Source organism: Notothenia rossii (assembly GCF_949606895.1).
Source record: "Notothenia rossii genome assembly, chromosome: 1".
Lineage (NCBI taxonomy): Eukaryota > Metazoa > Chordata > Actinopteri > Perciformes > Nototheniidae > Notothenia > Notothenia rossii.
In genome coordinates, this window is record NC_136912.1 from 11,394,854 (window position 1) to 11,419,440 (window position 24,587).

Here is a 24,587-nt window from a genome sequence, read left to right on the forward strand (position 1 = left end):
AGAGCAGCCACAGACTGATTAGACAGCGGAGCAATAAAAAAAGAGAAGCGAGCCTGACTGGCATGTTAAGTGAGGCCTTTTGGCGCTGGAGTCAAAATAATTATATGACCGTGAAATACCGATGGCTGCTCAGGCGTCAAGCGGATGCGTTAGAAGAGATGTACCGTTTTTCCCAAGCATGCACACAGCCCACAGGGGCGGGATGTTTACCAGCCATTTTTAGAAAGTGCACACAGATGGCTTGAAATGTTGGCAAACACATATACATTTTGGGGGAAATTGCAGGTGCTCTTAAAAAGAGAATTCGTTTTTGGATGCCTTTGAATGACCTCTATGACACATCGATAACAACAATGTCTATTTCCAAATGTTTCATTAATCCCATCTTAGTAATAATAATAATAACTTTATTTATACAGCACTTTTCAAACAAAGTCACAAAGTGCTTAACATGGATTAAGAACAGGCCGTTCAGGTATGCGGTCAAAATTCCCCAAACCCACCCCATAAATATACAGCGTTTCAACAATAGCAGCAGTAATAAGTAAAACATGGATGTCGAGTAAAACAGAGTGGTGTCATCAATAGTTTAAAGCTTTAATAAAAAGGTGAGTTTTAGGAAGTGATTTCTTCATTTTGCTGGCCTCTACTGACCATGTAAGAACACTTGTTTCTTTTATACTTATCATATAATGTCCTCTTTTCTCAGAGAAAATGACACCCCACGACCTGTCGACGCCCCCCTCTCCAGCTCTGGACCCGGAGGAGGTGCGTTTGAGGAAGATGAGCCGCAGGGCGAAGGTCATTCAGGAGCTGGTGCAGACTGAGAAGGACTACCTCACAGACCTGGAGCTGTGCATCAGAGAGGTGGTCCAGCCTCTACGCAACATGCAGGTAGATGATCGGTCGATTTGAGTATACGCCAATGAATACACTGGCCTAATGTGGTATTAACTAACCTCTACACAAAAGCAAAGAGAAGATCATTTTAAACAATGATCTCTTTAAAAAACTTAATTTGTAAGATCCAATGTTAATACTCAAACGAGCTGCCTGAGGGGAAAAAGTTAATGTTTATCAGTGTTGCCTTTTTGGTTCTTTTTGACCAACTTCTCAATATACACTAGCTCTGATGTTTAGCATTAAAAATAAGCATAACAATGACTGATTCAGACACTAAGATCATGAAAATCTATGAAATATATGATGGTGTGATTAACATTTATTAAATATTCAAAGAAAAAGGGTGGCCAACAGGATGATTATGTTATTAATAAATGGCAACTGACAGTGATTCAGGTCTCCTCATATGCACAGAAAGTTTACTTATAGCTAATTCTAATTTAGTTTAATTTGCACTGAGTTTTTATTTCCTTATCCTCTGTCAGGTTGTCGATGTAGACCGGCTGTTCACCAACACAGAGACGGTGTGTGAAGTATCTGCAGCACTTCTTCACAGACTGCATAAGGCCATCGCTGACCCTGATCCCGAGTCGGTCGTCATAGGTAACGCCATTTCTAACATGATTGTATTATTTGTTGACTTTCACTGCTCTGGTTGATATTAACAAACAATCTAATATCCCACTTTTAATTGTAGGGGAAATATTCATCCAGGCAAAGGCAGCGTTAGAAGATGTATATAAGATTTACTGTTACCATCATGACGATGCTAACATGTCCCTCAAATCCTATGAAGAAAATGAAGAAATTAAGAAACATTTCACCACATGTGTATTAGCTCTGAAGTAAGTCACTACTTGTATATACTTTCAAAAATATGCATTACTTTTCTCATATTTTAAATATTATTAGTATAATCATGTTGGTGACTGTTTTTTTGCTTTGTAATTGCAGGAAAATCTATGACCTAGAGTAAGTACTTCTTTATAATGTTGTCACGTCAAATATAACGAGTGTCATAAGCTGTCAGACAGCTTTTCAACTTTGTATTACCTGTCATGTCCAAGTGGTGTAATTGTGGTTGTCACTGTCACAAAGACAATCTGATGGCTAGGGTTACACTTAGGGTTAGGAGGACACACTGTATTTGTTTCCAAACAAAGTGCAAACACAGATATAGATAAGATATTTTCTTTTGTGTGGTTAGCATCACAGCTACAGCTAGCTGCCTGTCTCCTGTTAAAATCCCCCCCCCCTTGGCCTAATCGTCCACAGGGCTCTTTAGCCGGGTAGAGTTCATTATCATGGTTCAAAATGCCCTCTGGTAGGCAGTCATGCAGTGTATATCATGTGTAGGGCCTTTATAGTGAAAGATAAAGCCGACAGAGTTGCGTTGTAAAAATAAGATTTATAGGGAACCGATTTTAATGCCGATGATGTCATTATTCGACAGCTGTAACCTTGTGCAATTAACATTTACTTCACATTAATCGTTAAAGCAAATGTTATCTATGTAACTAATAAACATGTTGTCATATGTTGACTGAATCATTTGTGGACTTGACAGTCGTTTTACTTTCTGAATCTCTGAGAAAGAAGTAAAGCCAATTCACTTTAAGTCATGGAAAAAGAAATGTTTACTTTATACCGTAATCTTTTTGCAGAGGGAAACCCAACCTGCTGAACATGGGTTCACTGCTCATCAAGCCGGTGCAGAGGATCATGAAGTACCCTCTGCTGCTCGGGGAGCTGTGGCACGCCACGCCTCAGGACCACCCGGACCATCAGCCATTGCAGGAGGCCTACACCGCTGCTAAGATCATCAACGTCAACATAAATGAGTTCAAGAGGCGCAAAGATATCGGTGAGATGTCATTCGGGTGCTGATCATTGTCGTCTATTTATATATAATGTGTGATTTTGCTTCCTGTGAGCTCAAATCGAGTGTATGACAAAGCTTTTCAGATGTAGGGCTGGCCTTACACATGCAATGTTGGTTGTTTGAAACAATGTCTGTTCATTCTCAGTTATGAAGTATAAGAGGTTGGATGATGAAGGCACACTGAGGGGGAAACTGAACAAGTTCAACATCCACTCTATCCGGAAGAAAAGCGACAGGTTTGCAGGCTATCTCAAGATCCTCACTGGAGTAGAGCCACAGGTAAAATACTGTTGTTCCCTCCTCACTCACTGCACCACATTTAGTACATGTAATACAAGTCATGAGGCTTGTTAACTTAACACTTTGCAAGAATATATTTTGCGGCCTAAAGGTAAATTATGTATACGCACATTGCTGCTTTTTATGAAGTTCTAAGTAGTCTTACAAGTATAGAAACTCAAGATGTAGCATAATGCAAAGGCTCATTTACTCTACTCTCTGTATAGGTGAGAGATGAAGTATTTGACCGAGAGGAGAAGCTGTTCAGGAGTCTGGAGAAGGCTGTGAGGCAGCTGGCCAAGAATGTCCAATTTTACCTGCTGCACATTCAGGTAAGTACAGATATTAGCATCTCTGACCACAAAGAGTGTGTTCTTTGAAAGTTTCTGATGTGTGTTCTGCAGGAGATGGTATCTGTCGCTGTTCAGAAAGTCCAGGACATGGAGGACATGATTAAGGATCCAAACAAAAATGACATAAACGGCTCATTGCACCAGAATGGAAATGACCCTTATAAGCACTTTGTAAGTTTGGCCGTTTTCTGTTCTTCACAACAGTGTCATTGGTCTCATTCAGGGTATACTGTAGTTAGCCTTCAAATACAGCTCATCTCGTTCATTTCTCAAAATGCTGGTGTTGTCTGTCCATGCTTTGCTGTCCTATTTCCTTCATGACCTCTCATTCACCTTCCAAATGTGAGTCACCTGTCCATTTTATTAAACCTCTTCTTCTCTGCCTCTAACCTTCCTACTCGGTCCCTTTATACATTTGCTACCTCCTCTCTCCTACGCTCTTTTATCCGTGTATTGCATTGTCACCAGTTCTGGAATAACTATACTTTTGAACACAATTATTTGTGGCAGCTATTTGCTTTCACACTGCCTCAAACCAAAGTACGTAATAAGATTTCCAAAATAAGTGTTGACACAAAGACATGTATACTCCACGAAGAAAAACGACAGACGTAGATATCTCGTATGAAAATGGGTCCATTGTGTCAGCTGTAATGAAAACACAACAGCTGTAATGTGATAGATGCTGGAAGGGGACAGAACATTTTCACCAAAGAAACTGTTATTTGTACTTGACGTCTAGTACTACCCATTACATGCTGCACACTATGATAGATGAAGTATGCTTAAGTCTCACAGTAAGCTGATAACATCAACTTGTTTGTTTTTATGCAAATCTATCAGCTCCAGTGTTATGTATTCCAGGTTAATGTAAAGCATACGTTACTGTTTCCTAGCAGAGGAACTACTTGGCAATTAGAGGTGCTGCCGCCTTCTAAAAACAATACATTTATTACAAACATCATATACAAAGACACAAAATGTACGTTCAGTGTAATTCTAAAATGCACAGAATGCAGAATATGTAATGAAAGAACTTGGTGTCTTTATTCCAAATCAAAAAGAGAGATGCTAACCAATAATCTAGGAAGCTTAACCACTTGGATTAAACCGGAGGTGACAAGTCTCGGTGTCATCCTGGACTCAGATTTGAACTTCAACGCCCATTTAAACAAAGTGACCAAAATAGCTTTCTTTCATCTCAGAAACATAGCGAAAGTACGACTATTCATAAATCAAAATGATGCAGAGAAGCTAATTCATGCTTTTATATCTAGCCGGCTAGACTACTGCAATGCACTATTCACTGGTCTCCCCAAGAAAGCTATTGGAAGACTCCAGCTCATTCAAAACTCTGCTCAGCTGGACTACTAACGAATACCAAAAGGAGGGAACACATTAGTCCTGTCTTAGCTACTCTCCACACTAACTTTTAGAATTTGATTTGAAGGTGCTTCTCCTCACATACAAAGCTCTAAATGGACAAGGACCCAGCTACATTGCTGACTCTCTAACAAACTACACACCCGCCAGAACACTGCGATCATCAGATGCAGGTCTATTAGAGGTCACCAGAAAGAGTCATAAGAACATCGGGGATGCAGCCTTTGTAAACTACGCCCCAAAACTGTGGAACACGTTACCCAACAATATTAGGGAAGCCAATACGTTCAAAATGCCCATCTCTTTACCAAAGCATTTTACTGATTGGACACTATTATACTGCACTATTCTCTGTGATTGACATTGCACTATTTCTCTATGTTTTATTCCCCATGTTTTTATTTTTAATTATTTTATCCCACGTTATGCTTTGCTCTTGCTGCTTGTTTTATTTCTTATTTCTTACTGATGTGAAGCACTTTGAACTGCAATTCCCTGTATGAAAGGTGCTATACAAATAAAGTTATTATTATTATTAATATTATTATTATTATTATTATTATTATTCATCTTCTGCTGCCTTTTCGACGTCTTCCTGCAGAAAGACAGTATGGAGCGCTCGGTCCTCGCCCCCCTCTCCTCCCTTCAGGGCATGTTCACAGCTCCACAGAAGCTCATCCAGAAGCGCTATGACAAATTACTGGATTACTGCAGCCGCTTGGAGCGCTCTTCCTCCTTTTCATCCTCATCCTCGTCGTCCCCTACTTCTTCCTCTACCTCACTGGCGTCAGAAGACCCGCCCGGTCCCGCCAAAAGGGACTATGAAGCCATCAATGCTCTGCTAGTGGAGGAGTTGGAGAGGTTCAACAAGGCAGCCTATCACATCCTGACTAACTGTGTGCTGCATATAGTGACCCTGCTCAGAGGGCTGATGGATAAAATACTACTTCGTGCCCCGTCCATACAGCAGCTACCGGTGAGGGTCCCACGTACAAATCACATTCAGGTGTTATCAAGTCTGTTTTATATTGAAGCTAAAATGTGTTTGTCGTTTGAAGGCGCCATTGTCAAACATGACTGAGGTTCAGAACAGCATCATGGATGAGCTGAACAATCTGACTTTTGTCAATGATAACGCTCAGAAGTTGATGGAGCGAAAAGTCAGCTTTGAGAGACAACGAGACAAGAAAACAACGGTGAGAAAGTTAAAATAATAAAGACTCAACTTTACTAAGCCTAAACTCTGTATTTTTAAGATCCGTGGTTAGTAAACTGGTCTGTACATGTCTCATTGATTGCATTTTAAAACTTCGAATATAATTCTCTTTTTGACCAATTACAAGCCAAGAATGAGCAGCTATAAGTATTAGCAAGCACGAAAAAGGAAAGAGCTCCAGGCTGTGATTAACTGGGGAACTTGGCAATCCAAAGTCATCATCAATCCCCTGACACTTAAATGTCCACATGTGTAGGTGTACACACACACACATCCACACATATGAGAATGTGCTTGTGCTCGGACATGAAAGTGGCTGCATTTGAAACTCCTAACCCCGGGTGCCTATTACCTCGGCTCACACACAGATAACCAACAACATTCCTACACACACCGGGCTAACTTCAAATAATGACCCTCTTTGTATCCAGGTGCCGGAGGTGCAGCATCAAACCGAGGAACAGCGAGGCTGGCTGCTGGCAGAATATCCAACGAGCCATCTGTACCTGCTGAAGAGGAAGTGTAATGGCTGCCAGGAGCAGGACCTCAGCCTGCTGGAGGGGGAGCTGGTGGCCCTGCTGGAGGACACGGATCCTCTGGGCAGCAGCAGCCGCTGGCTGGTTCACACTGGAGGCAAGTATCTGTAGGTGTGTGTGTGTGTGCAAGAGGACAAAGACCCGCGGGACAGCAGTAGCTCTTAACACATTAAGTTAGTAGGACACACACTGTAATTGAAGTTATAGATGGTAGGTCTTCTTTAATACATATTCCTCTGTGAATACACCTGCATCTATGGCTGTGTGTACACACACCAAACTTTACTTTCGGAAAGTGACGAGTCAGCACACAAGAATCAGTCCCAGGGGCCCCGGGGTGTCAGTGTTGCCTCTCCGCCTGCCTCTGGGGATGGTTGCCTCACAACAGGCCCTTCTCCATAGCTTGTCTCCATCTTCTCTTTACGAGAGGCACCTGAGATCCCGAGGTCTTGTTTGGAACAAACCACTGCACGTTGGAAGCAGTGTTACCTAGAGTACAAAGCCTCTCCCGATGGGAATTCGGAAACAAGGACGGAGAGATGACGCCTGCGCGCCTCTGTACTCGGCAATAACAAGTTATTTTTGATGAGCTCTGGAAAAAAAAGAGTGTCTGCATGTTCTTTCAGACAAACTACATTCTTCACACACTTGTCTTGTCCTCTGGGATTACTAGCATTCCCAGGAAGCTGTTATTGTTCAGCCTTCTGTTCTGATATCAACAATATGAATATTCTTGCCTTACATTTACAGATTATTCAGTTCACTCACATGGACTCAACGTTGTGTAGATTATCCTTACAGTCTTAATGTAAGACCCGTACATTAAACACACATGTGTCCTCCTGAGGTGGTACAAATTAATATTTCTCAAGCAGCTTTTTTAAATACCAACGTGAAATTTCTTATCGGGTACATTGTTCTGTATGCCTTACTGTTTGTCATTCAAAGGCTGGTTTTACCCAAATTACAAAATGACTGGGGGCAAGATTTGTTGTTAGCTGTCGGGATTCAGTTTCAACAATACATCAACCACATACACTTTACCCAGGAGAACGTTCTGAAAAGAGAAGCTGTGATGATCTTTCAGTGCATTATGTGTCTCAAGGAGGATATTTATATCTCAAAATATGAATAATTAGCTGAACCAACCCTTTAAAATGAACTGTCTCTTTGTGTCACTGATAGGTTCACAGGGCTACGTGTACTCCACCTTCCTGAAGCAGTATAACCCTCTGAGGGATTCCCAGAGGAAAAGCAAGATGGCCAGAGAGCAGCAACAGCAGCAGCAGCAGCAGCCGGCGGCCATGTTGGACGAGGACTTTGACGACATCAGCCTCTTCGTGTCGGGCAGCGGCAGCAGCAGCCTGCGCAGCTTCAACCTGAACACCACCGACAGCGGCTCCACCCTCTCCGGGTTACAGGGGGAGTCAGAGAGTCCCGAGGACCTGGAGGACACCTCGGACGCAGAGGCTCAGCAGGTGTGTTGGGTAGCATGAGTGTGTTTTTCATTTTCAGTTATTGCAGTGCTTAGAACTAAAGAAATTGAAATGAAAAGTCTTATTTCTGCTCATTTTGGCTTCTCATATTGAGGATAGATAACTTCAAGTATCTCAATTCATCAACAGTTGCATAAAAACTGCATACCTCAAGCCCATGTGCATATTGTGCAGCAATCTTTGAAATAAACTAAAAGTATGAAGGAAAGTAAGGGACAAACCTAAAAATACTTTAACCCCCACACACCATTAACCTCATTATAATAATACAAATAACAGCTCAGCAAGCCAAGTAACTTTAACTGCCTATAAGTGGCTCCTTATATATGAGACTCCACCTGGACAAAATAAGGGTCATTCTTTCAAATGGCCATTAAACTGAGGTGAGCAGTTACAGGCTGGAGGAGCAGGGGCTCACTGTCTGCCCACTTGATAGCTTTACAGTGGCTGTCCAGCTCACATTGATTTTAATTGGGTACAAAGCATTAAATGATGACAGCACTGTCACCCTGGTTTCAAAACCTTTGTGGTCAAGTCTTCATCAGCTATGACTCCCTAATATGACTCCAATCTTCATAACATGACAGTTATTGGTTTTGAAATGTAAAATGTTGACAAAGGTCAGTCGACTAGCTTGTTGTAACCAATACACATTAAGACTGGTGGTAACGAAATACACATGTGGAAAAGCTGATAAACAGTGCCACCTTCTGGATTTAAAGGTGGATACACTTCATGTATTCTTTAATAATGACATCATTCCAAATAAAGATTTACTACAGTTTAATTTGTGTATAGAAAAAACAGCTATTGCTGTCACATTTTTCAAACAGCATAAACATTTTTTTCCCAGACTGCATCTAATTCATGTGTTTTCCCACAGTTCTATGCTGTGTATGCGTTTCAGGCGCGCTGTGACCAGGAGCTGACCCTGCAGGAGTACCAGCATGTCCGCATCCTGAAGTTCTCGGACCTGGGAGGCAATAAGGACTGGTGGTTAGCTGAGGCTAACGGACAGAAAGGATACGTCCCTGCTAACTACCTTGGCAGGATGTCCTATGCATAAGAAGGAAACCAAACCAAAAACCAACCTGTGGCAATTAAAACAAACATGTTTACAGTTTAAAGAAATAATGAAATAGCTGTAAAACATGTCGCATTACTGCTTTGTAAGAGTCAAATTAGCCCTAGGTATCTGTCTCATACCAACAGTGTTGATGTTTAGCCTTGAGAAGCTCAGCAATAGGACTTGACCTATAATCTGTGATGAATATAAATAATGGTAGGAAAACACAAGGCACTGTGCCAAGCACTTTTTCTACCTCAGTGTTGTAGAGTTTATATCAAAATGAAGTGATTTATACATGAAGTTACATTTTAAACGTGAATTGATTAACAGATGAAGTAAATGTTATATGTGAAATGAAGTATATATATATATTTAATGTGAATGTAAAATGAAGAAATCTATCATATTTTAACAATTGTCTGTAATAAATATCTGTTCTCCACTTGTCCCGCAGAATATAATGATTCAAGAACACAACACAACGAGTCATAGCTGCTGTCAGTTTATAAGAAGAGATTTATTGACGTTTGTGATAAAAAGTGACACTTTTAAAACGGTTAAACTAGTTATGACAAAGAAGTACAATCCAGTAGCATTAACACAAAGTAAGTTCAAGTATTTGACTGGATGGTGTAACTCAAGTGCAAATGATATTTTGAAACAAACAGAAAGATCCGGCACTTATCCACATTGTTTAAACGTTTATGTTCTACTCCCTCCCACCTTCAGTCCCCTCAACTCATTTCTTCAGCTTCTTCTGCGCTGCTTTCTTCTTCACCTGTTGTAACCGTTTCATGGCGTTAAGCTGGGACTCTTGGGACGTCGGTGCTTTCTCCCCTGGAGCAGCCTTCGACCCGTTCCCATTGTTCCCGTTACCTCCTCCGTTATTTCCCCCGTTCCCTGCTCCGCTGCTGCCGGGGGAGCTGGACCCCGACGCAGGAGACCCTTTGGCTGGGCCTTCCCCGCTGGATGAGCGATTCAGCGGCTGCTTACCCAGAGTCAGGGGGGGCGGAGGTTTAAGAGGCGCCGCACTGGAGCCGTTTCCATTGCCGCTCCCGGGTGTTTTTGTACTCCCGAGCCCCGATTTGGCTCCTGCTAGCCCAGACAGCCCGACAGGTTTCTGGCTGGAGGGAGTGGTCAGGGTCTTGTGGCTCCCACTTGGACCAGAGGACCCTAGTTTGGAGCTGGCAGGAAGAGATGGGCCCGTTTTGGCGCCAAACGCAGCCCACCCGGTGAGACCGCTGCCTGCCGTGGAGGAGCTGCTGTTGGCCGGGTTGGCCGATGCTGTGGACGCCTGGAATTATAAACAGCACAATTATCAAAGTGCAACCAAAATGTGCAGAGCCTTATATTCCATTGTTGTATTTCTATAATAATATTGAAAGTCATGTAATTGAGACTTTAAAGGTGGGGTAGGTAAGTTTGAGAAACCGGCTCGAGATACACTTTTTGTTATATTCCATGGAATGCTCTTAACATCCCGATAGCAATAAATATCTGAAGTGCTTTGACAAAAAATCCATAAAAAAATGTCATCTGTGCAAGCCATAGTACTGTAAAAAGCACGACCAATCATCTGAGCCGGCCCGGCTAAAATAACTGGATGGCCTACCTGTGCACAAACTTATCTCGTGCCCTCATTGGTCATGTGCTCGTTCGTTTGTGTTGGAGGAGGGGCTCTGTCAGGAAGTGGCAGATTTGTTCCGGCTGTGTATTTTCAAATTCTAGCGCACTCGAGCTGGTTTCTCAAAAATGACCTACCCTACCTTTAAGATGATACCAAAATTACAGAAGTCAAACACTAAAAACATATATTATATATTAAAAGATGAAAGCACTCAATAAAGCCTTTGGGCCCGTGGGAATACTTGAAATATCTAAACTAAGGTAAGGAAATCTTTTATATTAACCATAGGTCATTTACCACTTTGAGGCAAGAGGGATAACTTAATTGATTAAAGACGGAGCTTTGATATATCGTCTACTACTAGGTTACCAAGAAATACGTGTAGGGCCACCGTGAAAAAGGAGCCTTGCTTGACTAGTTGATGGATCAAAAAAGGCCGTAATCAGTGATAATTATTGAACCCACACCTTCACTTCAGTTCTTTTGAAGGCCTGGAAGGAGCTGGCTGTGTCCGGCTTGGCTTTAAGCTCCGTCTTTTTCACCAGTGTGTCTTTTACAACGGGCGCTGAGGATGCAGATGCAGGGGACGGCTTCTGAGCCGGCTTTGATGCCTAGTGGACAAACAAATACAGCTTGTTATAAACGGAAGACAAACCTATTCAGAAACTACTAATATGATTGTGAACCGATTAGTCACATTAAAAAGCACATTATGAGGTAGACGACAAAATATTATTTATGTTCCTTACCATACGCTTCATCTGCCTGGTGCAGCGGGCACAATACCACACGAGCCGTGGATCGTTCACTTCCTTGTCGGTCACTTGGGGCTTGTGACAGTCCTGGTGGTACAGGTTATGGCACTCCTGGCACTCCACCAACTGGTTTCCCATGGTCACTGTCATTTGCCTTTTGTATTTAAAACACAAAATCAACATTTGAATGTGTATTGAACAGCATGTTATTACAGAGGTTTAACTGTCCATGCTGAAAGATCAATTTACAACACTGCAATTATTGTATTTGCTAATAATTAAGATGTACCTGCAAACCACACACGCCAGACCCATCTCCATGGCAAAGTCATCGGCATTGGTCTCATCGTAGTCGTTTATGTTTGGCAGAAGGTCTTTGCTGGTTTGAACGGTAATTGGAGAAGAGCGATTCTCCTGTTTCTCCAAACGAGGCTTTTTCGGAGGGTCCACTTCCGCCAATTCAACCCTGACCTGTTTGTCAGTCAGACAAAAAGAGGGATCAGTGCCATACGTAATGAAAACATCATGGCCTTGTAGCCACCTTGTGTATTATTATACTGTGGAATTGGGAATGCTTGTCTTTATTTATTCCATACCTTCTCAGCAGGTCTCTTCTCTGCCTCCTTCTTGCTCTTTTCGGAGCTGGATTTGCTACTGCTACTGCTGCTGCTGGAGGACGAAGAGCTGGAGGAGGACTTGGAGTCCTGTTTACTTAAGCTCAGTTTTGACACAGACCCCTTGGACACTTCTATATCCTGGGGACACAACATGAGAATACAGAATGGTTAGCATTCTGTTTGATCAAATATATACCAAATCAATTAGAAGAGAAATGAACAATATCAACATATCATGATAAAAACAAAATGAAATCCTTACCTTTTGTAATGAACGGTAAGATGAGTCACTTCCTCTTGAAAGGGATTCATCAAGTAAAGCTTTGAGTTTCTCAACGGAGTCTTTACTCTTGGAGTGCAGGTAGCCGAGTCCCTTTAGGAAGATGGGATCCAGCTCCAGACTGACCGGGCCAGCCATAGTCAGAACTGTGAAATATAAAATAATATCAGTTGTTTAGGGTTAAGCAATCTATTTATCAATACCATTGCTGAGTAAGGTCACACAAATGACAGATTTCTGAAATATAAAAAGACAGAACAAAAGCTGTAGCTGCCATTTAGGTATTGCAGTGTTAGCTTGGACTGACACTTAACCTGGCTGAGAGCTTCAGGATTATTAACTGTCAAAAAGCAACAACATATTGATTCAAAGAACAACATTGATTTTAAAGAGACAGTCTTTACAACACAGCACCACAGTGTAAACAAAAGGCTTCTTACATAGACAGCCTCCTAATTGGAATTACTTAAAGAGCCTGTTACAGCATCCCAACAACTGTTGTGCATGGTTAAAATACGTGTTAGTAAATGTCTCTGTTTCTTCAGTGTAGCCTCACCCAACCTAGTCTGTGTCATGTCATGTAACCACTGTTTTTGTGGTTTGGATATGTACACGCATGATCATAATTACTTATAATGATTATCCAAGATTCACATATCTAAACTGAAATCAGAGGAGATGAGGGTAGAAAGGGGGAAAGGCCACAGTGAGCCATGAAGAGATGGAAAAACAGGGTTGATCAAGATTGTTGTGTTCACTATGATGTTTAAATAACACCTTTGTGATGCACTGTGTTGTCGGATCTAACCGGGACCAATAGGTTGACATCACATGTATTTATTGTCCTGAATAAAAGAAAAAACAAACCTTGAAATTGTGTACATTTGGTTAAACGCAGAGCACAGGAGATAAAGTTACCCTCCCCGTCAGATGTCAGTTATAAAACCAAATACACGTTATACTTTAAATTAAATTACGTTACCTCACAGTCTGCTCCTTTTACCCGATATTTTATTGTTAATGAGCAACTGACGTTAACGGTTGGGCAACACTTCCTACATGAGAAACAGCCGGGGCGGGTGCAACCGCTTAATATGTCCGGAATCAACAGGATGGGAACCTTACCTGGAAACAAAAGTTATCTAACTTTACGCTCTACGTGCTATATGCAATAGTGTATGTATGAAGAGAACAATTCATGTAGCTGACATATTTCTTCTTTCTTATTTAATATAGCGCGTTGATTGGTATATATCGGGAAGAAGCCGGGACGGGCGCAACTGCTAAATATGTCCGGAATCTACTGGCGCGGAACCTAGCTTTAAACTCCATAAAACAAGTGATATAACTTTACACTCTACGTGCTATGTGTAATAATACACCATGCATATACTAAACTATTTCAATATGGCGTTTTGATTGGTATGTATACGTAAATTAGTATTAATTTGTAAGTTCTGACAGCAGACAGGTGAAGGCGCTGTGGTGATATCCTAGCTTTAGTTTAAGGAAAGAAGAAGCACACCACAGGAAGTAAAAATATCAACGTGCTTTTATTTTGATATCCGACATTAATTCACCTTGCTGAAGCTGTTGTAAGTATCTCTTAATGACATTTGTTATGCCGTATGAATCGATAAACGGTATTTCCGCTAACATGTTCATGCTGCCATTGTTACTAATTGTCAGAGGAGGTTTCATTAACTTTGAAGAATAATTAACTCCTCCAGGCTGCATGTGCACTCATTTGGTCAAAATGTAACAAATGCAAACCTCTTTACAATGTGATATTAGATTGTTGCTGTTTTACAAACATCAATTGTCTTGTGGGTAATGCATACAATACAAGCATTAACATCCAATCATTGTATATAGTAGCAGGCACTCCATGCCCCGGAGGGACGTGACTAAGATAGCTTGTAAAAACTGAACCCCCATCTCCCCCTCTCCACTCATTCCAGCAACTACACACTAACCAAATGTCTAACACAAGACGCAGGACAAAATCAGCAAGAGATAAAGATACAGTCATCTTTAACAGAGCATAACAATTATAACTAAGGAGGGTCACTATTAGTGTTGTAAAACTGAAAAGTGTTTGCTGTCCTGGCTCAGAAATGGTTGTACCATTGATATCATGAATGTATAAGATATCAGGACGGCAGAAAGTTTACTCATCTTCTGTCACAGATTTTAAAAAACAACACATTTTCTACTGCAAATTGGCCAATATAAAAAAACTAATTATTTCTCTATGCAGCATTCAGAAAAGTTTGGCTTTTTTTAATGCCAAGCAGCAGCACTTATAAATGTTTGGCTTATTGAAAACTGATGATCTTGCAGAACGTTTGCTCTTTTAAGTTCGTATCTTCATGGTTAATTTAATTCATTGTATGTTGCTTTGGATTAAAGTGTCAGCTAAATGAAATGAGATGTACTAACCTTTCTGAACTACTTAATGATCCATTCCTGTTGTATCGACTGGCATCTATACAAGGCTTGAGATTTTATAAATGGCATCTTTGGGTAAAATGGTACAAGCCTTGATAAGTGCTCCATAGATAACCTTCTGGATTTTTTTGTCCCATGCTCAGAAGCCTCAAGACAGCATGTCAAATCACTATCTGTAGCTTGAAAAGCACATTTGCAAAACCACTAACGTTCCCTCTTTTTGACTCCACAGTACTATTTACCATGAAGCACACAGAGGCCCTTTATCTAGAAGTTTCCTGCCAAAATGAAGAGTCATGTCTTCCTTTACACACGTCCATCACCCTGTTTCTCCTGTCTTACTGCGAGTGCAAGTCTTTCAAAGTCTTCCTGGTCTTCACTCAACCCGAAAGCTCCCAGTCCCTGAAGGGTCGGCTGCCAGAGGGTTTGGACGTGTCTCACATTCAAAGAGAGGACTTGCCCCTGTTGGTGAGGGGCTGCCGTCTGCCTGCTGCTCTGGATGAATCCGGGATGCTCTGCAAGGCCGGGCTGGCGGTGGTTCTGAGACACATCATCAACAACACACTGGAGGCGGACCCTTCCAGAAAGGATGTGTTGGCTCTGCTGGGATTCAAGAAGACCTGTCTGAAGGCTTGTGCTGAGGTGAGAGGCGAGCAGGGACACACATGACCTAAACACAAGTCCATAACATCGGTTTACACTTAGCATGGGTCATAGAGGGGATTCCAGCAAAACCTGACCTACTTTATTGAGAAGGTAGATTTAAACTACTAGCTTTGTAACTAAAGCAACAGGTCAGTTTATTGTGAGACTGACCTATGCATGACATGACCCTTTCAAACTGAACAACACTCACTCAATGTCTGCAGGGGTACAGCAACATCATGACAACACTACTGCTGACTCCATATTTCATTTATGTATTTATTTAAACAAGGACCATCATGCATACAAATACATTAATCTCAGAAAAGAGAAGAAATTATTTATGTCCAGAATTGGTCACACATTGATTGATTCAAATTGAACAAAGGGTCTAAGGTTTTTGACAGGATAGTCTAATTACCACTAACCTAGTTCTATGTGTTACAAAAATCCCTAGAAAGTATCTTACAATTCATCAGAACTTGGTTCTCATCATGAGACTAAGACTGCCTTCATTTCTTTAAAGTAGATTTGTATTTATGTCTTTTTTAGAAGGGAGATCTTGCAATAGCAGCAATTTATTATTTCTCAATGTATTGCTAGTTTATTTTTTGTTTTCTACTCAGTGCACAGCTATTCATTTGAACATGCAACATGGAAAAATGTGTCCACAGGCAAAAATACATCGCAACATGGAGAATACTATAGGATGTAAATGTAAAATCTATGAATGATTAGTTGGGTTTCATTGGGGAAGACCCTATTAAGAGTGCCTTCAACTGCTTATAAACTCACATGTGAAACATCTATCAATGAATAATTGTCTCATTACTTTCCCCAGCATTTACTGGTATCGGGTAACACATTATAAAAGTTATTCAACAGATAATTCAGAGGAGATGATTTAGCCTTTTTAAAAACTGTATTACCACTGCTTGTTGTTCAGTGACTGTTAAATGTATTATATTAGCAGTTTGGAGTCTAAATTAACTTTTATTTTACTGTAGTAGACCACACAGAACATGAATTGGGTCTATTTGATTTATTTCACTTTCAGCATGTTGATTAGGGTCTGGGCCGTTACTGTCAGCAGCTTTCTACTTTTGATGGACAACAGTATAACATGTCACAATAAAAAACTGTTTTTTTTTGTGCTCTTTTAAAGACACTAGTGTATTTGACCTTAAAACATATTTTCTTTCCTGCCTTAAAGGTGAGCAAGTGGACCAGACTGTGTGAAATTGGCATTCCCTCTGCTGTTGAAGAACACCTCAAAGACCCCACAAATCAATCGGAGCAGCTGCCTCTCTCCATCCTCACCCTGGAGCGAAGGCTGCCAGCGCCTGTCAAGGTCCACAATGATGACAAGATACGGAGGCAGAAGCTCCAAGAGCAGAAAAGGAATGAGAAGAACGAGTCCCCTGCAGGGAACTCAAACTCTGAGTCCGAGCCGGTCCAACCCCCTCAGGTCGGAGATGAACTTGAGCTCAGAGCAGCTTTGGCCAAACTGTCAGTGGATTCAGTTCCCACGGCAACCACCAGAGAGAGCTGTGAGATCAGGAAAGTGAAGACCCCACAACTGCCTCTGCTGCACCATGTGTTTGCTGAAGGACTGTACTTCACTCTGACGGATGTGGTGCTGCTGCCATGCATCCATCAATACCTGGTAAGGGCCTTGGGGTTTATGATTCATGGTGTTGTCAGTATTGAATCTTTTTGGTTAAGAACCTTGCTCCTTTTTCTGCCTCGAGTATCGCAATATTTACATTCTTAAATCCACGCGTCATTTCCTTTTAATGTTAGTTAAAATAGCTGTATCTTTTGTATTATTATTCTTCCACTTTCAATGCACTGACACCCTGTGAACTTTATAACTTTTACTGTAAGCAAAATACAATTATTGTGCCGTGGGCATTCAAGTGTAGCCATGCAAGGAGTTGTCTTTCAAACGCAGTAGCACACATGACTGACATTTCATTTCACCCCATAAATAAATATATCGTGACATTCAGGCTACCCTTATGTGTGTTTACTAACTTATTAAAGCCTTTATTATTATGATTGGCAGAATTATGCACGACTTTACACTCGGGTCAGGGTGAGCAGGCAGTGCACCCAAATGTTTTCAGATCCATCCAGGCAGAAACTTGAGTGAAGAAGACTCGCTGCTTCACACTTGGCACAGGTTGAGCTCTCAAAGGTGGTCCACAGAGACACCTGGCACACAGTGATAACAGTGAAGGGAGGCTTTCTATTTATATGCAGCAGGTTGATAATGCATTTCCATGACTTTCCTTTGGGTACCTTTTTGTTGTTTAGGGAGGTGACCTTAGAGTGATAAATTAAATAAAAAATACTGCAAGCTTCAAAAAAATCATTTTCTGTTTATTCATCACACAAAATAATGGCATATTTTACAAGTTGGCAGGACTAATTCAATAAAAATCAGAATTGGGATTATTGCCAAGGAGATTTCACATGCAAGGAATTTGCTTTCGTGAACAGGGATGCATAAATACACAGAGTGAGATAACAACATGTTTTATGGGGCAAACTATAGAAGTATTACGAAAACTAGAGTTTTATCAAAACTATTGTGCATATCTATATTATGATTTAAAAAAATATTTTCTATAAATATCAGAGTTCTTACGGTCATTAAAATCCTGGAAAGGTCATGGAAATTCAAAATGCTAATTCCAGGCCCTGGAAAAGTTATGGAAAACAATATTTTTCCCAAAATGTTGGAAAAGTCATGGAAATGTAACTAAAATTGCATCAAATATAATTTATATTTTAGCTAATCGCCGAAATAGCAATACTATAATGATAATAAATACTGTATCGTATAGTAATGAAACATAAAATGGCATTTAACTGAGGAGGTATTTTGCTGGTGAGAGATTTGAGTTGCTTTAGCGTGTAGAAGCTAGTTAGCCTATTGGATTTGTTTTAGATAGGCACAACATGTTTCATTTGCAGACCTTATTTCCTGTTCCATGTTAAAATAAACCATTTTCAGTGGCACCGCTGAGAAAGAGTACCGGTAATTGTTTTGGTCATGGAAAATTAGGTAAAGGTCATGGAGAAGTCATTGAAAATCATTGGTGAACAAGTGTATGAACCCTGAAATATATACTTTCTATTATTTATACATATATATATATATATATATATATACTGTAAGTAATTTTTTTTCTTGGTGTTTATTCATGTGCAATTACTTTTACATGCTGCTGTAATGAAAAAGTATACAGATTTAGAATTGAAAAAGTATATTTAATATAAAAATGTTTTTAAAAGTCCAAAAAAAAATCTCAAAATGTATAAAAATGGATATGACAAATCACTATAAACATTTTTAAATCAAAGTGGAGGATCTGCACAGGTTTTAAAAAGTGTAGGTATAGTGGAAATCAGTCTCTGCAGCAGCAACCATGGAGTGTCACAGCTATTTAGTGAAACGTATATCGTTATTGATCAGGAATGCTGCACTGTCAGGCCCTTCAGTGGGTCTCAACCTCCATTTCACCCTTCAGCCGCCCTCAAACTGTTCCTCGACTGTGGGAATGAACTAAAGTTCTCACAATGAGGCTTTTAGTAGTCAGCTGTGCTCCACTGGTTTCCAGTTTCACACTCAGCCTAGCGTGTCTCCTCTCAGCGGCCATCACTGTCCACGATACACGACGGACGCTTTCCACTGCAGCCACAGCGGCCTCTCCCTCTCCGTTCCTCTTTCTCTTCCTTCTGTCTTCCACACACAGTTGCCCACAGTGACAGGCGCCTCTGATCAGGTCTCTGTTTGTGTCTTTACCCTCCCCACCTGCCAACGCCGCTTTAAGTGTTTTGACTTGCCGGCCCCTCGTGTCCTCCCGTCCCCCATCTGTGATGAGTGAATTCTGGTGGAACTTGGCATAACGCTCCACTGGAGATGACATGTGAGACGAGTCACTTAATCAATATCTCCTTGTTTTTTTTCTTTTATGGTCTCTGATAGAGTTCTCTCCAAGCCCACGCTGCGAGCCTCCTGCATCAGATCCCCCACCTGCTGCGATGGTACAGCCGTGTTCAGGAGGTACCCGGGGTCCTTCGCGCGGCAAAGGCCTGTGGGATTGCTTTTTGCACCCCCCAGGTTCCCACGTCCAGCGCCCCGGGGCCTTCAGCAGAGAGCAACCCTCCGAGCCTATTGGACCAGGAAGAAGATCAGGAGAAGACCAAGCAGCCTCCCTTCATCGGTGGCCCCAGACCCACCATGACTAAACTCAAAGTAAAGAATTACAATTTGTTACTTATTCCTTATCATGTTTTACCTGCCTGGTCATTTCCTCACACACTTCTGTTGGTTTGAAGATGTCTCCCAGTGTTCCTCTTCACCACCTGGTTGTTAACTATTATCGCTGTCACGTCATGTGCCCATTTTCTGCTGATTGTGCCTTCAAGAGAGTAGCTCTTAGTTAGTGTTTCTGCTTTTGGCATTCCTTCTCAATTGTCCATTTCTTCCTCTTTCTGTCAGTGCTTAAGTGCTCCTAGTCTCAAAATTAACATTTTAAGTGTTTGGCTGCTTGTCTGTTGACTTGGTTTTCTTCTCACAGGGCTTGTTTTTAATGTGTTGATCAGTAAAGACAACCAAAGCAACCCGTCTTAAAAGAATAATAGAATTTGTTTACATCAACAGTATTGTGCTGCCATTATAAAATGCAGCATTCAGTATTATCAGCACTTTCAGCCTATCCTTATTTCAGGTGCAATAAAACCAATGAATCCAGTCAAACAAAGTTTTATAGCCAGACCCAGTGGTTTTTTAATGGCCCAACTTCTTAGTGTAAAGAGACACAATGGCACACAGTAGTAGCATAACATGTCCAAACTACTAAAATACAGTTCCCTCAGGTAGCATTGGTAAGACATACACACTCAGTCCCACACATTTATAGCGTTCTTAGCTCCACAGCAAACACTGCGCCTGCAACACTTTTTTTCTGCTAGCTTTTCCAGAAGGAGATAAGCGGGCCCAGCTGTTTTTAAAAGGAGAAAGTCTCCTCAGCCCTGACTAACCTCTCACTGCTAAGCCTTCAAACTGTTCTCTTGGCTTTGTCACAATGCTCTCTCAGCAGAGATATGTCTGCGATTTCCTGCCGGCAAAGTGTCTACAACAACAGGACTTTTAAGTGGCGGGAAGAGATGACGAAGAGAAAGCAGTATTTGGAGAGTTTGAGCGAGGAGCTGGGTGGTCAGGATGGGATGTGCTATGCTACCGGATTAAATTCAGCTAGGCACAGATGTGCACAAATGACAGTTTGCATGGCAGGTTGAAATCAGACATTAAAACGGAAAGGAATGCACATGCACACACACACACACACACACACACACACACACACACACACACACACACACACACACACACACACACACACACACACACACACAATGGCCACCATTCTTTCTTAGCCTAGAGGGATTACAAGGATGGCTGCGTGTCGCCACCATCATGTCTGCACTGCAGCTGTTATGTTGTCTTGGCCAAGGTGCCTGTGTGTGTGTGTGTGTGTGTGTGTGTGTGTGTGTGTGTGTGTGTGTTCACATATGTCATATTTGACTGTGTGCGTCCCGGGGCAAGTACATGGAGACAGAGCGCTCTGCCGTCTCACACCGTGACACGCGATCCTTCACTGCTGCTAACCAGAGGCACCAGGCTCATCCGGCCTCTCTCTCCGAAATATAAATGGCTCGTAAACTCTCCCTCTTTTCTCCCTTCAGTTAACACACGCTGATGCATGCCAGTCAAACGGCCTGCTCAATGAGCTGTGTACACACAACCTGTGATCCGAATGTAAACAAAAGAGTAACCCTGCTACCAAAATTCAAGACCCGAAGGCTTCTGTCACTGACGGTGATTAATGGTTCTTTAAATGCTGTTTGTAACGTTAGACAAAAATTCAATCTGTGAAAGCAGTAAAATACGAGGGTGGTCTAGAGGAAAAGGGATAGTGAGTTAACAGGAGTCCAAATTCAGGGACATCTGGGGTTTTCTGTTGGCAAAGTCAAGTCAATTTATATAGCCAACTATCACAAATGTGCCCCCGGCGGCTTTACAATCTGTACAGTTTACGACTCCCTCCGTCTTTTTCGATTTCACTTTCGGATAAACCCCCCCAAAACATTTGAATAGGGCAAAAACAATGGAAGAGAACTTGGGCAAGAGCAACTGGGGAGGGATGCCTCTCGATAAAATGAACCCTTATTGATCTCTGTAGTAAAATTCAGGTGTTGAAGCAGCGACAGGAAAATGATTGAAACACAGGATAGGACAGGGAAGAGTTCATACAAGGACAAATAAAAAATAACAATCACATTTTAGATTCAACTGTTTATATTTATACAACTATAGGTTAGGGCTGTTCGATTATGGCAAAAATCATAATCTCGATTATTTGGGTCAATAATTGATGTCACGATTATTAAAAACGAGTATCCATTTACTTTGAAAACATAAATTTATTGGAGAAAATAAATGAACAGTATGCTTTTAACAGTTGATTACCCTGAACTTTAAGTATAATTCAAATAAAAATCAAATAAAAAAAAAAAAAAAAAAAAAGTAATAATAAAAAAATAATCATTTTATTTCGATTACGTTATTTTCGTAATCTTTGCAAGCCATAATCGTAATTGCGATTTAAAATACGATTAATTGAGCAGCTCTACTATAAGTATTGAAATATATATAATTGTCTGTATCCTAGTGCAACTCTTAAGTAGGTACACACGGTACAGGTTGTTACGCTTTTAAGTATTTTGTGGGGGTAAAGCCTTGATTGTGGAGCCTAATGGATACTGGCACAAAGCACAGACATACGTTCAATAGATGTGGAGTGTACAGCATAAACCAACATAAATAATTCAGTATATTATAGACAATCCAAATGCCAAAAAGATACATATGTATAGGAAAATGTGTCCAGGAGGAGGTAAAGCATGAGCCTGAGCCACAGAACTCCCTCTCTGTCATGCAACATGGAAGGAGGGCAGACTACGCAAACAGACAAGAAGCTACACTGAAGCCCATCATTCACACGGATCGGAGAAACAAACCCGGGGAGGAGCGAAGAGGCACAGTGTTTGCAGAAAGGGGCTCAGAGGAAAGCCAGTGTCCCAGAAACGGGGATTACTGAAAGTCTGTCCCTTGGAAACTTGTGCTGAAACTAACCAGCTGTGTGGCACAATACTCACTGCTTTTAGTCCTCAGTGGGGCATACATTTGGCCATTGTTCGCCATTTCATAATCACTCTACCAGCTTTAAATTTGGCACATTCATATTTTTATTTTGTGTCTCGACTGTCACATGTCTCCGTGCTTTAATGTTCAAAAAGGTCTTAATTTGTCTCATACTGCCTGTGCTGCAGCACCTCTTTTCACCCTCTGTCTGAAACCAGAGCCCAGTCTGCTCTGTTGTGATTGGTCAACCGAGATGTCCCGCCCCTTAGCAAATCACCTACAATGTGTACAAAAACACATAATTTTTTCGTCATACTAAGTATAATAAAAGATAATGTTGTTGTGCAAATTGTAATTCAATTAACACACAGCAGCCTTACCTGAACTAAAAAGTGCTTTCATTTTAATTAGGGGCTTTATAATCAGATGTAATTATGAAACCCACTGAAGGCCAACAAATATGTTACAAAATGTGTTTTTGTATTATTTTGCTTGCAACAATTAAGACTACCCGTTTTGTGCCTTTCATAGACTTTGCCTATTCCTATGGTTACGAAAAAGTGCTGTTTTTGTGCACTCTTTGACACCGAAATGTTTTCGATGTTTCTCCAGTAAGAATCTGAAGTGTTCTGGATGTTCAGGAGTTATTGTACTGAAGTGCTGTTATCTTGCGGGGGCATTTCCTCTGCTATAGATTTCTATCGGCATGTGAAGAAGGGATTGTTCAAGAATGATTTCTTTAAATCACTTCATTACAAGCATTTGGACCGCAGAACCCCAAGGCTGAAGAGGGGTTTCCATGGTAACATGTTTATATGTGTGTGTGTGTGTGTGTGTTCCTTCCCTAGGAAAATGGCATTGAGGCCATCTACGCGCCTCATCCCTGCCCTGCCTGGACCCTCCCTTGGGACAGCTTACCAGAAGCCATCAACCCCACTGAAGGTAAAGTCAAATCTCTGTCCCGTTTAGCTTCCTCCATTTTCTTTTTGCCCTTCTGCCCTCACACTCTGTGCACAGTCACACACTGTGCTCAATTATATTCCTTTTTCTAGTCCCTAACCCTTTTCCATCTGCATTAAAACAACACCCTCTCATCATTTTCTCCCTCCTCCATCTCTTAATCTGTGTGCCTCTACGATACACCTACTCCCTCTTGCTCTCTCCTTATTACTCTGTGAAAGTCATAACAAATGCTGATACTGTAAGAGCGAGGAATGTGTATAAATATTTGCATAAAACCTTCCCTTACTACTGTGGCCTGGTGGTTTTCAGTGGCACCTCGAAAGAGAAAAATAAGAGCCACCGACGCAGAGATTACTGTTGAGCCTCAGCTGGATGTTTTCTCCCCACGAAGCTCCCTAATGAATTTTAAAGTGCTTATCTCAGTGTTATCCTGCTTATGTCGCGGGGTGAAAAGTGTGAAATAGGTCTGTGAGCAAAACAGCCTCGGCACACACAAACATGCACACACTGAATGCACAAACGCCTGATACGCATGGTGGAACTTGTGCATATGGCTTAGTGGTTACTGATTGCAGTGAGCGCTCTATCTATTAGGCAATGAAGCTCTCTGATTGCTGCCCCAGGGGGCACTAGGGGGGGGGGCAGAGAGGAGACTTCTAGATCTCTTTTAATATCTCCTGTATGCATGGTTTTTATTTTATATGAGTATATGCATGAGTTAAAGCTGCAATATTATATTAGTAATATTGCTTTTTAAGAAAATGTAGGGTTTCATACCAGTGGTTTATTGTAACTACATTTACTCAAGCACTGCACTGTACTACTTGAGAGACCTGAATACTTTTTATGCTAACTTACTTGTTACTTACATTTATTGTATAGCTTTAGTAACTAGCTACTTGGCAGATTGAAT

At 41.2% G+C, this 24,587-nt stretch overlaps 3 protein-coding genes across 9 annotated transcripts in view; 2 read left to right on the top strand and 1 right to left on the bottom strand.

Moving 5' to 3' along the window:
• arhgef38 (Rho guanine nucleotide exchange factor (GEF) 38) overlaps positions 1-9,559 on the top strand; it is a 69,210-nt gene extending 59,651 nt beyond the window's left edge. For 3 of the 4 annotated variants that reach the window (XM_079656178.1, XM_079656176.1, XM_079656177.1), the window contains exons 5-17: positions 710-894; positions 1,389-1,506; positions 1,601-1,748; positions 1,858-1,875; positions 2,568-2,767; positions 2,931-3,064; positions 3,292-3,396; positions 3,469-3,588; positions 5,402-5,776; positions 5,859-5,996; positions 6,448-6,649; positions 7,738-8,030; positions 8,932-9,559. In XM_079656178.1, coding sequence (XP_079512304.1) covers positions 710-894; positions 1,389-1,506; positions 1,601-1,748; positions 1,858-1,875; positions 2,568-2,767; positions 2,931-3,064; positions 3,292-3,396; positions 3,469-3,588; positions 5,402-5,776; positions 5,859-5,996; positions 6,448-6,649; positions 7,738-8,030; positions 8,932-9,114 — 2,219 coding nt within the window. In that variant the 3' untranslated portion in view covers positions 9,115-9,559. Of the gene's footprint in view, positions 1-332; positions 609-709; positions 895-1,388; positions 1,507-1,600; positions 1,749-1,857; positions 1,876-2,567; positions 2,768-2,930; positions 3,065-3,291; positions 3,397-3,468; positions 3,589-5,401; positions 5,777-5,858; positions 5,997-6,447; positions 6,650-7,737; positions 8,031-8,931 lie in introns of those variants that run through there. The other variant, XM_079656179.1, reaches the window with a different exon arrangement.
• Positions 9,560-9,610: 51 nt separating this feature from the next.
• ints12 (integrator complex subunit 12) lies at positions 9,611-13,510 on the bottom strand. Of its 3 annotated transcripts, XM_079656244.1 has the most exons (8): positions 13,379-13,504; positions 13,174-13,241; positions 12,379-12,542; positions 12,096-12,254; positions 11,789-11,970; positions 11,494-11,653; positions 11,212-11,355; positions 9,611-10,411 (listed from the first exon to the last, which is right to left on the bottom strand). In XM_079656244.1, the coding sequence occupies exons 3-8, from the start codon at positions 12,532-12,534 to the stop codon at positions 9,857-9,859; spliced, it is 1,356 nt and encodes a 451-aa protein (XP_079512370.1). In that variant the 5' UTR covers positions 12,535-12,542; positions 13,174-13,241; positions 13,379-13,504; the 3' UTR covers positions 9,611-9,856. The 3 variants fall into 3 exon arrangements, with proteins under 3 accessions (XP_079512370.1, XP_079512369.1, XP_079512371.1); XM_079656243.1 differs by lacking the exon at positions 13,174-13,241 and having other exon boundaries at positions 13,379-13,510; XM_079656245.1 differs by lacking the exon at positions 13,174-13,241 and having other exon boundaries at positions 13,264-13,402.
• A 332-nt stretch (positions 13,511-13,842) lies between these two features.
• The window catches only part of gstcd (glutathione S-transferase, C-terminal domain containing), a 68,524-nt gene continuing 57,779 nt past the window's right edge, over positions 13,843-24,587 (top strand). The window contains exons 1-5 of one of the 2 annotated variants that reach the window (XM_079656219.1): positions 13,843-13,991; positions 15,080-15,489; positions 16,706-17,158; positions 19,490-19,759; positions 23,560-23,653. In XM_079656219.1, the coding sequence (XP_079512345.1) occupies positions 15,091-15,489; positions 16,706-17,158; positions 19,490-19,759; positions 23,560-23,653 (1,216 nt within the window). In that variant the 5' untranslated portion in view covers positions 13,843-13,991; positions 15,080-15,090. The remainder of the gene's footprint in view (positions 13,992-15,079; positions 15,490-16,705; positions 17,159-19,489; positions 19,760-23,559; positions 23,654-24,587) is intronic. The other variant, XM_079656218.1, reaches the window with a different exon arrangement.